This window comes from Antennarius striatus, chromosome 15, assembly GCF_040054535.1.
Source record: "Antennarius striatus isolate MH-2024 chromosome 15, ASM4005453v1, whole genome shotgun sequence".
Classification (NCBI taxonomy): domain Eukaryota; kingdom Metazoa; phylum Chordata; class Actinopteri; order Lophiiformes; family Antennariidae; genus Antennarius; species Antennarius striatus.
In genome coordinates, this window is record NC_090790.1 from 3,108,672 (window position 1) to 3,123,165 (window position 14,494).

At 41.2% G+C, this 14,494-nt stretch overlaps 1 protein-coding gene across 1 annotated transcript in view; it reads right to left on the reverse strand.

Annotated features, from left to right (window-relative positions):
* Nucleotides 1-1,569: 1,569 nt before the first annotated feature.
* vldlr (very low density lipoprotein receptor) overlaps nucleotides 1,570-14,494 on the reverse strand; it is a 37,031-nt gene continuing 24,106 nt past the window's right edge. Inside the window, exons 14-19 of the mRNA XM_068334795.1 lie at nucleotides 11,688-11,827; nucleotides 10,621-10,762; nucleotides 10,219-10,368; nucleotides 3,851-3,928; nucleotides 3,479-3,648; nucleotides 1,570-2,563 (exon numbers count right to left, since the gene is read on the reverse strand). Of these exons, the coding sequence (XP_068190896.1) occupies nucleotides 2,528-2,563; nucleotides 3,479-3,648; nucleotides 3,851-3,928; nucleotides 10,219-10,368; nucleotides 10,621-10,762; nucleotides 11,688-11,827 (716 nt within the window). The 3' untranslated portion in view covers nucleotides 1,570-2,527. The remainder of the gene's footprint in view (nucleotides 2,564-3,478; nucleotides 3,649-3,850; nucleotides 3,929-10,218; nucleotides 10,369-10,620; nucleotides 10,763-11,687; nucleotides 11,828-14,494) is intronic.

A 14,494-nucleotide genomic window follows, 5' to 3' on the forward strand; every position in this document is an offset into this window, starting at 1 on the left:
TATTAGCCACCAAGTCTGAGGATTTTAACCTTTGATTAATTCAATACAATTGTACCTCTACTTAAGAAATTTCTTCCAGAACACATTAATTTTGTAAGTAGAAAATTTTGCAAGTACAGTGATACCTCTGTACTCGACCGCCTCTATACTCGACCAAATCGGTGCTCGACCAAAAAATTAGAGTAGAAAATGTATCGGACCCCGAACCGATTTTCGGTGCTCGACTAGCCGAGTCGACCCGAACGCGCTCCTCGGCCAGCGGGTAAGCGTCAGTTCGACTCAGACCGCCAGCGGAGTAACACGTACGCAAATTACGTACGGAAATTATAGCAAAATATGAAAGTGGTGTACGAGTGTCCGACCTCGCGTCGCAGTACGAAATGGCAAAGTCAACCATTTCCACTATCTTGAAGCAGAAGCAACTGACAATGGACAGGTTCCTTCTTAAATAGAGGAAGGCTACTGCCCAGCCAGATTCACCTCCACGGAAGAGAGAGAGAAGGGAGAAAACCCCTGGAGGCGCGTTACCTAGCGTCATCATGGAAGGGGATTCCCCTTCCATGATGACGCTAGTGCCATCAACCGCTCTCTAAAACGTAAATTATACAAAATGGTTTATAATGCTTTATCATGTACTGCTTGTGCACATTTACGTATTCATTGTTGTTTAGATACACGTTCTTATAATATTTGAGGTATTTTTCTAAATGGTAAGAACGGATTAAAATACTTTCCATTATTTCTTATGGGAAAATTGGTTTCGGTGGTCGAACAAATCGGTGCTCAACCACCACCTCAGAACGGATTATGGTCGAGTACAGAGGTATCACTGTACTCATTTTTCATAAAAATGGTCATTAACCTTTTAAGAGCTGTCGTCATTCTTTTTTTACCCTCTTTGGTTCATGCCCTCTTGCCTCACCATGAACAACAGTGAATTCCAGTCCTCCTTTTGAACTTCTCCAACCACCCACGCAATGCCTTAAACTCCTTAAACTTCCTTTTAACAACTTGGTGATTGTAGATGCATTACGACCATATTCTTTGGCGATATCAACCAAACGCATCCCTTTTTCATGCTTTATTATCTCTTGCTTTGTTTGTACGGACAAAAAAAGCTCTTCGTCTTTTCCTATTTTCTCCGTCACTTTCTTGGGATCCATAGTGAATACTATAAAAGTTAATATATTTACGTAAAACTATCAGAGGGCCGAATGACGAGGACGCTGCATAGACACCCATCTAGCTACACACAGAGGTCCCTCTTAGCCAATGGGATGCCAGGAAGATGCTAGGCAATGGCAGAGCAGCTACAAGAATGTTGCGTTCAGGAACCTGTGGGAGCTTCGAGTAGCAGCCATACTGTATTTTTACCTTTCGTAACTCGAAATTTCTTTCGTAACTAGAGGCAATATTTTCCTGTTGTGGCGTTTCGTAAGTAGAAAATTTCGTAAGTAGAGACATTCGTGAGCAGAGGTACCAACTGTACTTGAAATCCTTCCATCAATCAGCATCCAACACAAACAAGACAGACGAGGCAGGGCACCATGTTCTGAACAATGTTGTGGATTTTAATTTTCAAGTGATTCGCAAACCAGTTTCTTCACAGATACAGAGCCTCAAGTTTTAGTTGTGTTGCCCCTCGATGTACAGTTCTAGAAAAGGTTCACAGCGACAGCACAAACATATAAAATAGTTTTACCAAATTCAGTTGTTACAGGGTTTTTTTTTGTCCTTTTCCGGCTTTCTTTGTTAAATACATTTTAACCCTAACCCTGGTACGACGCCAGACCATAGCAAAAAAACTGATTTCAAGTCAAATGTATACAATCTTATTTACACGAGAATCATTTCATCAAAGTGCATTGAAAGGAGTCCTGATCGACTGTCACGTCTGAGGGATGATGGGGAAATATATACAATGTTTACAAATGCTGTAACCATGGTGATACTCACAACTTCAATAATACTGTTGGAAAGAAACTTAACAACAAAAGACACCTTGCATCTTAAATATATTGCCTGAACTATGATCTTAAATGGGCCTCCATCTCTTGCCAGCCTGAGGGTGGGTCTCGGACTTACGCCATCTCCAGCATGATTCACGGAAGATGAGTTACTCAGATGTTATTCCTGTCCAGCAGTCACCGTGTTCAGAGAGAGACATCAAAACATCCTCGTCGGTATTCCAGTTCAGTTTGAAAAGAAGACCACGAAAGAAAGTTCCCGTCCCGTTGTGGACAGATGGCGTTAGACACCGACCCATCATGGAGTTTGAGGCCCAAAAATAATTTAAAAAAACAAAAAACCTTTTCTTTGAAAAGAAATGTGGCACAAATCAATGGAGTATTCACATAAACATTTGTTCCAGTCATCTCCACAGAATGACATAATGCACTTCAGAAGGCATGTGGTCGTACTGTTAGGGCGGCTGCTGCTGCTGTGGACAACCATCGCTATGGGAACGAGGAGGCTCCACGCAGCACTACAGGCTACCGTTTAAAAACAAAGGAAAAACCCACGACAATCATGATAAATCATCTTCTGTGCTCACTATGGATATCTGCAGATGGAGGGAGGGAGAGAACAGAGAAACATTGATGTCATTAATTATTTGATTTGTACCGTCCTTAAAAAGGTCCCATATGATGATTACAAAGAAAAAACCAAAATAAACTTATTTATTTGGGTACCTTTTAATTTACTCAACTGTTTGCAGTATATGCTAAATACTTTACTGTTTATTGCGACATTTCATATTTATATATGAAACGGTTAAATGAATTATCTGGTCTATTTTCAGTTAACAGATATGAAAAAGAATGTTATATAAAAGGCAGCTTCACGTTGGTGCGATAAAGTGGATGTTTTGCATTCAATTTACACGTGATCCGATTGGTGGACTAATCGCTGAAATCTAAAACAATCATTAGTGGTATCTCTAGTGCAAACAGAAAAACTTCATTCAATAACTAGAATGCTAAAGGAAACAGGAAATGGAATATATTTGGTCGTACCTCATACGGCAACCACTCGACTAGTTTTGGCATCTACAATCAACATTTAAAGAGATAATTGCTGGCGTGTTTGCAGGTTCTGTAAAAACTGTTGGATGGGGGTTTACGTAGCACACAAGAGGGTCATTGGTCAGAAATGAACTTGTCACATGTGGGGAGGGATCTTGACAGGCTGATTCAATATTCATCTTGTGCGTCTGGCAGCGCTTTGGGTAATCTGTTGATTTGATCTGAGACATGCTCCAAGGACAGCCAGCATGTACAGGATTACCGACTCCCTCCGCTGCCAGGAGGACATTGTTCAGAGAGAACAGCTGCTCCCGAGGCTTTACAGCAGCAGCAGGAATAAAACCCTTCGTTCAAACGTTTACGTCCAGCAGTCATGTTCTTCTGCTAATGATGAGCATCTGAGGCCTGCCCCGCCTCTCCAATGTCAAATAAAGAGCTTGTGGTTTACTCACCGCGGGGTAGGTGTGTCCCACGTTGGCTCCATGCCGGGTAATGTCAATGTTGAGGTCTTCTTCTGTGGTTTTTAGGTAGACGGGATTGTCAAAGTTCATGCTTTTCTGGTTCTTCAGCTGCCAGTTTCGCCACATCAGGTAGCCACCCGCCGCCGCCATCGCCAGCAGCACTGAAACAGAGGACTTGATTTAATATTTAACCGTAACATGTTAGAATGAACGTGTGTATATGTAGATGCTAATTGTGTAATGTGTTGATGTCAGCACAACGAGATAAGATGGAAAATTTGTCAAATCACCTATACATCCCTCAAATCTTTTGTGTGTGTGTGTGTGTGTGTGTGTGTGTGTGTGTGTGTGTTTTCCACCCACAGACTGGAAGTATGGCCCAGGCAGCAGCAGACCCTCTGGCTGTGGAGTCCACCTGGATTGTCGTGCTCACGTTAGCTTCTGCAACACAAAAGCAACACATCAACACTTTCAACCAGACAACTGAGGAAGATGCTGGAAGACGCTCTGCTTCAAACGTGTCAGAACGTATTGAGGGTTTGGCCTGATGACTGGAAGAAATTTTGGACATTAAAGACTTCATGAGGAGAACAGCACATTAAGAAGGTTGAAAGCTACAAACTACTGTGTGAACTGAAGTTAGACATGGAGTCAGACCAGACCGTTTAGATGCTACTGGAACCTGATGCTGACTGCATCACCATCTGTTCATGATGCGGTTGTCAACATGGGGCTGACTTTCAAAAGCTACAACGCTACTGATAATCAGGAGACACCAAACAGTTTGGGACACTAACAAATGTAGGAATAACATTTACTATCACGAAGAAAACTAAATGTCCTGTACATTAAGTTTTTAGCAGCTGTCCTGGAACGTTCAGTCAAACTGACTGAGCACTGAAAAGAATTGTTGAACACCAGCCAGTGTCTGGAGTGACCAGAGAGTGACATGACTGGCAAACACCTTCAGACAAAAGCCCCAGAAACACGACTCAAACTCCAGCCAGGGGGTGGAGATGCCCCATGGTCTGGTGATGTCAAAAACATGGCTTATCCGTTTCTAGAAAATCTCACAAAATATGAACTTTCAACAAAGACTATTCTAAAACAAAAATTTTCTGATAATCACAAGTTGTGGACAGACTCAGACATTAGACCACATCTGTCAAATTCAAGGCCCGGGGGCCAAATGTGGGCCGCCACATTATTTTATGTAGCCCGTGAAAGCATAAAAGGTCAGAGTGTCTAAAAATAAATGGGTCAAAAGTGTGCAAAAGTGTGAAAAACCACAATGTAGTAATTCAGCCCATTTTAACACTGACAAAACGTTGATGTCATAGCTTGTGTTTGATGTTATTTTTCTTTATTCATTGGATAGTTTGATCCTTGATTCATTGACTCATGTGGGTTTTATAACCTGACAAATTAAAATGATTTACGTTGGAGAAGCAAACATTTTCTGTACAACTGTAATGTTTGTAACTTGAATAATAAATTCAGACTTATTTAACATTAAGGAGCAGTTGCTCTTATTTTGCATTACATCAAGTTACATTTAGCTACATTTATAAGTTACATCAGGCCCTTAAAGGACAGCAGTTATGCTGATGAGGCCCACGGTGAGTTTGACACCCCAGGATTAGACTGAATTTTCCAGTTTGGGATCATTCCAGTATGTCTACTTAAAAATAGAAGCCCTTCATTTTTTTGCAATCAATATATTCCAAAGACAGAAGCAAAAGCGTTTGCAGACATTTGGGACTAATTTTAATTTCGGTGGAACACCAAGCAGCTCAAGGACGCAACGTTCATGATCAAGGCTGTATTCAAAGAGCAGTGCTGTACCAGCCAGTCGCGTTTACCATGAGCACAACACGGCTCAAACAAACATGTTAAAATACTAGCATTTGACAAATACACAACACAGCAGACATTTTGACATGGATGGTACTTCATGGTATATCCACAACTCGATGTTTTGTCTGTTTCCCCCCCCTGTTGATTTCTATAACAAAGACATAATGAGGTCCTTGTTTGACCTCTGAGTGCACTGGGCGCAGTCGTGTCTTAAACCCAGAGTATTTAATAAGCAACTAATAGCAGCTTAAACCCTCAGAATCCCACAGAAGGGTCTTGATTGCTGTGTTGCGATCTGTGTGTGCGCGATCAGTGTGTGTGTGTGTGTGTGGGTGAGACACAAAGATTATTCCTTCCTCTACTTAAACAGGGATAATGAATGGAGCTGGAACCATTCCCAATAAAACAATTTGTTGGCTATACCATCTCAACCCACATCCTGTCCTGTTAGTCAGATGATGATGTGGTGAGAGATGAAACTTTGTGGAAGCAGAATCACATCCTACCATTTTAATCTGATAATGCTAACAGAGCTTAAAGTTGGCTCATCTTAAAATCCGTGTGTGTGTGTGTGTGCAGTAACGCATCACTCACACCAACTTTGAACTAGCTCGGCTAAGCTGACCCTGTTGCTTTGGGACACTTCAGCGTTTCTGCCAGTAGATGCTGCTCACAGGCTGAATATGCAGACAAACATCAGCAGAGCTTGGACTTCATGTCCAGAGAATGATCCTCAGCCAAAATACGAACCCGTCCAGTAAATAGACCAAAACCTTTGAAAAGTAGAAATGATCTGAACTCTGGAACACACGGTCCATCAGCCCTGCTAGCATGAGGACTTTGAGGTACTTTCATGAAAGCTAACAAGTGTGTGTACTTCACATGAATAGCGTGATGCACTATTTCTGTAGTGCACCACACTATGACTGCTCAGATGATGGAAGGAACCACCATTACCTGAAAAGTAATCCAGATGTGTCGAGGTCTTTGAGACACTGCCTTAAGGAGGACAGACATACCATCAGTTCTGGCAGAGGCATGAAAATCAACAGTGATGGAACATGTCCAAGTTATCTGGTATAATAAAGTAAAATTCTAAATCAAAGTGACTTTATTTTGCATATAAGCACACTAGAAATGTCATTCCAAACAATTCAGTTGGTTCTCCTCCTCTGAACAGATTGAACCCAGAGGCATTCACACCAGTCTGAACATTGAGGAGGACATCAGAGTCTAAACCTACATTATACTTAGCAAAACAGCTTTTATCACAGGTCCTCCTCAGCATATGTGCATCCGGTACAGAGAGCTGCAGCAACCAGATCCTTACAGGCTCATCATTACAGCCAATTAGCAGCAGAGGTTTACTGTAAAACCTCAGGGCTGCTGTGTAGGAAGTGGAAATGAATGCACACCATGTTTGCTGAAACGGTTCTAAAAACAGCGTCACACTGCAGCAAAGGCAGTTAATAGTATATTTCAACCAAACAACCTTAAAGTATTCATTTGCAACTCATTGCTGCAACATGAAAATTTCCCAGTTTGCGATTAATAAAAGTATATTTAAAAAATCTGTTGCTTTATCGTTTTATTCGTTGAAGCAGAAACTTGATTTCAACACATTCTACTTGCTTATTAATATGCAGTGATCACATAGTAAAGGTATGTTAAGCTAACAGCGGCTCACTCTAGCACTTAGCAGTTTCATCAACTTCACTGTGTGTGTTAAATTATGATAGGATGTGTATGATGCCTTGAGATCAACCTTACACACTTATTCAGAGCAACAAAAAGGCAAAAGTTGCCTACTCAAATCTAGAATGGGTCTTTTCACAGATGAACAAGTTCATTGTTTACAGGTGTATCCAGCAGGAATAAAAAACATATCTCCAAAACACTCAGTTACAATGATGTTTTACATGGATGTTAAATTTGTTTTCTTTAAGTCACTATAAGTTAATAACTTAAGGTTCTCTGGTATCAAGGAAAACAAATTATTTGCGTTAACTAATCGGAATGAAACTGACTGCAGCATCAGAATGGCAGATTACTGGATTTTGTGTAAAAATCTGAATCACTGAACGCATCGTTCATGCAGGTGAGCAGTGGCGACAGGTTTTAGTATTAATTAGTAATTAGTTTGTCTGACATGAACGATATTACTGTACTTTCAAAAGCCATAGCACCTGAAGAGACAAAAAAGCAATGAAAACATCACTGGCCATCTTAACTGCAGAATTATGAATCATTCATCAACAAACCTGATTGTAGTCCAAATTAAATATTCATCAAGTCAAACTAAAAATGTTCCTCCAACTGTTTCATTGGGTCAGTTTGACGATGGCAAATGCCTGAGCAAACAAACTGTCAAGTAGGGAAATGAAAATATAGGCAACAGTGTCAGGAGACATCCCTGAAACATCCTCCACTTCAGCCTGAAAGAAAACTCCCCGTTGTCTCTGAAGGCTGATTTATGGGTCCTTAATTCTGAAGTGAAGACTGATGCATATTACTTTCTCTGGTTAACAAGTACAGCTAAAGCTGGAACCACACAATGCTCTACAGTTCCTATTCACTTCAGCTGTAATGGGATAAATACGTTAGCTGGAGGTCTACTAAAGAGCAAACAGGCTGGCCTTTGGCGACATTCCAACTAGGAGGAAAGTGGAGCAGCATTCAGCAAGTGACAGGCATCTTCCTCTAAACACTCCCACACTATCCTCCCATTAAAAGAAAACCACAAACACTGACAAGCGTACAGACACGAGAACGTACAGGAGCTCCCATTATCCAATTCACACATTCAAGACACTCACTTCTGGATAAAACCAGTTTGCACTGATTCACATGTTAAATGAACCCTGAACTTCACACAAGGCCCACACAGCAAAATAAAGATGGTCACACCTTGGCAAACATCTGGGTGGTAAATTTAGTCATCACACCAGCTCCAAAGAGCACAAAAAGGCAAGTTAGACTGCTGGGACAAGAACTAGGATGGTTGTTCCACAGTTCAAGACACCAGTCAGGCTCTCGACTCACTACAGAGCTGGTGAAAATACAACAGTACGTCACCACTTGTGAGAATGTAGCAAGGTCAAAATAAAGCACAGGTTTACTCAAGACAATGCTTCATGTTTGGACTGAATATTTTGGCAGAAGTGCATAACAAAAATACAACACAATTAATGATATTACAGAGAAAAAAAAAGGTGACAAGTAGTAAACAGGACTCATTTTAAATCTAGTCATTAAATTTCCTTCTCATGAAAGACCCCCAAAAAAGGGGAAATAAACTGTCAAAATGGGTGGTATTCCAGAAAGATACCACAAAGAAAGACAGGCTTTAAAGCTGGAAACTGCCTCCAACATCTCTTGGCTCGCAAACAGAAGGCAGAGAAGTCTAAGAAAGCTGAGAAGTTCGGCTATGTCGACTCTCATGGAGGAGGGCAGGACTGTGGTGTGGAGTTGTCAGGGAGATGCCCCGGTACTCTCTATGAGACGATGTCTCCATCTACACTAGGAGCCCAATTAGGAGAGTATCTGCACTGAATTCAGCTGTCAGGATTCCACCGGATACTTCAGTAGAGAAAACTAATCGGGTATAGAAAGGAGCTGGATGATTCACAACAAAAGCAACCAAAGAAACGAGAGGACAGGTTTTCCAAGCAACCTTTTGTAGTGAAGGAAAAGACGGGACTAGGCCGCTGCTGCACCAACAATGAAATCAGCTGAAGTTAACGCTGGAAGTTGTGTCATCAAACTAGTGCTTTAGTACCTTTGGGCAGACTCGTGTTCTTCCCTCAGCTATAAACTAAGTAAAATACTCAGGATGAGTAGTCGTGACTCATCAGGATTATAAATAATTATGCTAAGAGTATGGAAACATGCATGCATTCATTCATTTCCAAAAAACCCCCAAAAAGTTAATTTCCTTGAATTAAAAATTGACCAATGATGCGTACTGCATTTCCGGTTTGTCTACCTCTGTACAGAGAGACAACATTTAAAGGATTACGGGAGGCATCTGCAAAACTGAAGTTTCATTATAAGCGTTAGTTTGACAGGGAAGCAGCTTATGTGAAAATGAAGCTCTGACCCATGTACTGGACAGCAATAGTGCAACTGCAGATGTCAGAGGTCCATCCACTTTGGTGGAGATAAGCCAAGTGTTTTCAGGATCATCATGTAAAAGCTAATTTAAGAAAAGGAACAGTACATCTTCAAATGTTAAGCATTAATCAAAGAGCAATACAGTGACAACACAGAACTGACACCTATTAGCAGTTACTCCCGTTTTCCGAAATCAGGAGTAACTGAGCTGAAGCGACAAAGTGAAACAGGAGGATGTTGATATTTGTCAAAGAACCACTGAAAAACATGATTACAGTAACTTAACGTCCAGATTATTTGTCAGAGGACTACAGCAGTTTAGTTTGTAGCTCAGGTCAAGACAAGATTCAGAGTGGAACCATGGAAACGGGTCTCAGTTTCTTTAGACCAAAGAATTAGAGGGGCTCTGCTCCTTACAATCGATTGTTTGTTTTGGGGGGAAACTGGTGAAAACCCAATTTACTCCATCATTTAAGAGGTTAAACCTTTTAGCCAAGCAGCATAGCAAAAGGAGGATGAAGCAGCGGGGATCGTATAGCATCGCCTCTATACACGTCGTTAGACGCACATTAGCACAGTGAATAACTGAAGATTAACAATCCATTTGACATTTAAACCCATGCAGTGCAGCAGAGAGGATTCTCCCGTCCACCCATCAGTGTGTCTTGATGCCATTTACAACGTTTCATGCTACAAATCTAAACTCAGAGTTTGTGTCAACATGTATCATTGACAATCCATCATTCAAACCTTTAACTCACCGGGTCTGCAGCGTAAGCCATCGTCGGCCAGCTCCTGCCCCTCCGGACACACACACGTGAATTTGGGCGAGTGTTTGTTGATTTGTGGCGCAGGTAGGCACATGTAGCTACAGCCTCCGTTTTCACCTCTCTCTGTGCACCAGTTAGTTCCTGCACAAAAGAGCAGACAAGTTTGATAGTGGTGATGAACATGTCAATGTGTTCTGCTCTGGTAGTAAAACATGCGAGTGCAACGGTGCCGAAATGTGTGAAGAACTGCTTGGTTACAGAAGATGATCACTGAAAACTTCAGGTACCCGAACCATGAGTCAATACAGATTCATTTAACTTCTGCCTCAGGAAAAGTAGTCACTGCGGTTGTCTGACAGCTTGACAACCATTAACATCTAATCACACTCTTACCTGACAGCTGGATCAGCTCATGGTAAACTATGATGTCCTGTGGGTCATTCAGGTTGCTAGCCAGCATCACTAGATCAGACCCCGAGAACTTATTTGCACCATAGATTGCTTGAGTTTCACCATCAGTCCAGAAGACACTATCCTGGAGGGGACAGAAAACATTTTACAACAAATGTCAGCCATCATTAACCAGTCATTTAAGTTTGAGCATAAATCTCTCATCTTTATTTTGATCCATTTGAAGGATCCTTATAAAGCCTGCCAGCTGGTCACACATGAATTTCCAGTTCTCGCATTTATACTGTAGATACAACAAATATGCAAACCAATAAATTCTTTCAGCAACAATATGTTCATGTTCATATTGAAAAATAGAACTTTCACACAATTACATCACGTGGCATACCGTTTTCTTTGATATTTACTTCAGGCTTAATCTGCATATGGGGGTTCAGACATAAGCTGTAGTTAAGCGCAGACGTGTTAATAAATGAGTCACCTGTCAGATGTGCAGCATGTCCAGGGTTCCATGACAAAGATGTGGGACTACAGATATGGAGTATTTAAGTCTGCAGATGTTACTATGCTTATTGCCACTATATTGTATATACCTCAGGTGCTAGTTGAAAAATACACAAACCTTTAATGTTCTGTAACGCATGATATAAATGCAGAGTGTTTTTGGCAGTCCCAACTCATTTTAAATGCATATTTTAGATGCGCCACTTTAACATGTCTCCTCCTGCTGAAATCACATATTTACGGTTACTTACATGTTCTACAACAAATATCCGTCCTTTTACAGAACTGGCTTACAGACAGTTTAACACACACACACACACAGTGTGTGGTTGAGCTTTTTCAATTTGGGCTGCAACAATAGTACGTTTCATAATTTTAACAATGACTGAGGAAAACAATCTCTGATCACCATACTATAGAAAAAACCAACTTACCCAGAGTGGAACAGATTCCCTCCAACTCTATCATATCACAAGGTCAAAATAAATCACAAACGTGTCTGACATTTATTCTCATGTGTATGAGAAAAGAACAAAATGCAGTACCTCAAAAACAGTGAGAGCAAAGGGATGAGCCAGGTAGTCTACAGACTGGAGTACTTTCTTCCTGTTGTCTCCATTCAGATCAACACTGCTCAGCATATGTAGCTTAGAATCCACCCAGTATAATCTGCCTTTGATCAGATCTGTGTGCAAAAGAAAAACACAGAAATAGTAGGTGAGACAAGAGGGAAAAATAAGGATTGAACAGAAAAGGGCATAATCTCACAAGCAGAGAAAGGAGTGAAACAAGATAGAATGAGTACAGTATTTTCCGCACTATAAGGCGCACTGGACTATAAGGCACCCCCAATAATTTGTTTTATATCTCATATATAAGGCGCACCGGATTATAAGGCACACACAATAAATACAATTTGATAAACTACAGCAGCTGTAGTTGCGCAATCCGTCCACTAGATAGAGCCACGCTGCTCAGGCAGTCATGATTGCATTCATGACTTCCTGACTACGTTTGAATGGGCCCTATTGTTATGTCAATAAGCCATTCTGAGCCTCAAGGAAACCTGATCACTTGATCACTTTGCCATCTTAGGCCCCGTCCACACGATGATGGATTTTTTTAAAAACGCAACTTTTTAAAAACAAATCGAAAACAATTCGCGGCCACGCGACAGCGTTTTCAAAAAATCTGCGTCCACACGTAAAGGCACCAGTGCATTTTCAAAGACGGCTGTAAGCATGCCAAACCATGTGGTGGCAGTGTTGAGTCAAATTTTATCCAATAGGAATCCTCCGTGTTTTGTTGTCACAACACACGGGCCCATAAATATGACGTCACAGCAGTTTTTGTCAGAGGCAAGACCTCAGCGTTTGTAGAAAGTCCCGGGGATACGCAGTCCACACGACAACGCAGACCCAGCGTTTTTAAAAAAATTCACATCGGCTAGCGTTTTTAAAAAGTTGCGTTTTCGTTCCGGATATCTGCGAAGGAGTAAACGCAACAAGTTGTGTTTTTAAAAAATCCGTGATCGTGTGGACGAGGCCTTAGAAAGAAGTCAACACGAAAATAAAAAACCTGACATTAAAAACTGGTTAAATTCATTACGAGTGCAGTCAGTGCGAACAGAGCGGATTATTTCCTGATCTGAAGTTCGAAGCAGATATTTAAGCTCCGACGTTAGTCTTCGCTTATTAATTCAATATTGATTTGATCGATCGGTAGTCCAGTCGGAGGAGAGGTAAAGCCATTTGCTGCTGTGTGTCCTAAACAATTTTTGACTAGTTTTTAATGTTAAGCTGCCAATTTACTGGCAAATATGACGCCGTTTTACTCCTGGAACTGACTTTAACATCGGTGTCTCCCCACCGTGAATCTCACAACACGTCGCTGCAGACAGAATACACAAGCCTGAATGCGCTCCTCCGCCAACTACCTTTGTAAATCAACTGCAGCAAACCTTTGTCTAGCAGTAACTCAGGTCTTGAAATTTCAGAAAAGGCTGGAAGTTCAGCTTTGAGGGTCTTTCATTCACCTTTATGCCAGTTTCTCCGTGTGTTTCCACAGACTAATAGAACAGACCGTCACTACATTCCAGATGACAGCACAATGTCATTTCTAAGACCAATTGAGTTTGAAGTGGGTTATTTCCGACGCCAAATACTTACGAAATACTGAGATCAGTCAGTCAGTCAAACTTTATTAATAGAATTGTTGAAATTTCCTTATGTTTTGCCATGTAATCACCGGTGCTCCTACAGTCTGCTCTACCGTCTGAGAGCAGCTCAGTCAGAGCCGGGACTTCGGTGACGCCCCTTGACTACCGTTGTTAGGGGGCATAGGCCCGAGTGCCTTGTGAGGGGGCTCCTCTGGTGGCGGAATGCGGCATGACTGGCGGCCAGACTGCCGGCTTTTTTTCAGAGATCATGTTTTTAACAAATATTAATCCATATATAAGACGCACCGGAATATAAGGTGCACTACAGGTTTATGAGAAAATTTTAGGCTTTTAAGTGCGCCTTATAGTGCGGAAAATACGGTATGTTGACACAGGAAATGTGTGCAGTGAGTTGAAGAATAAAGAACAGTGCATTAAGTTGGGAGCATGTAGGGAATATATGGCAATAAAAGCAGGAAATAGAAAAATCAATGTAACATTTAATTATCAATGGCTTTCCAAATGGTGTTGAGAATGAATAGAGGATATTCGATTACCTGATGCGTTTTGTATAAAAGACACTAATAGAAGATATCAGTGACGGCCCAGGAGTGGAACTGAGACCCAAGAGGTTTTCCACACTGAGTGGGGATAATGTGTTGGAGCTGCTATTCATCCTGTTCAGCCTAATCATTAAAAACTATGAAGCAGCCTGATGAAGTTGTGACAAGGGAAAAAACCACAGCTAAATGTCAAAATAAAATGTGTGTGACTGATCATCTGCTGCATGACTAATGTAAAATAAATTAATTTGAAGCTGAAAGAATAGAAGCACGGAATGTGAGGCTTAAATCCTGAAGGAAATTAGGAGGGCGGTAGTCAGGGAGGAATTTAAGGCTGTGTGTGTGATTCAGTTGAATGGCTTCTAGCTGGATCAGAACTGACAGCAATGTGGTTGTATGACATGCACAGTAATATTTCAGCTACCAAACTGCTCCATACTGCAACCAACTGGAAATGTGGATCAAACACAGGCAGTTAGCAAAGTTTAAATCACTAAAATCCGCAGGAGATGAAACGTCAGAAGTTGTTTGGATTCAGGAAACCGTTTTGTGCAATAGGTCAACATAAAGGGCAAAAACCACCATAGTGGAATTTAACTGTACAAAAAAACAAAAAAAAACAAAAGTGGGG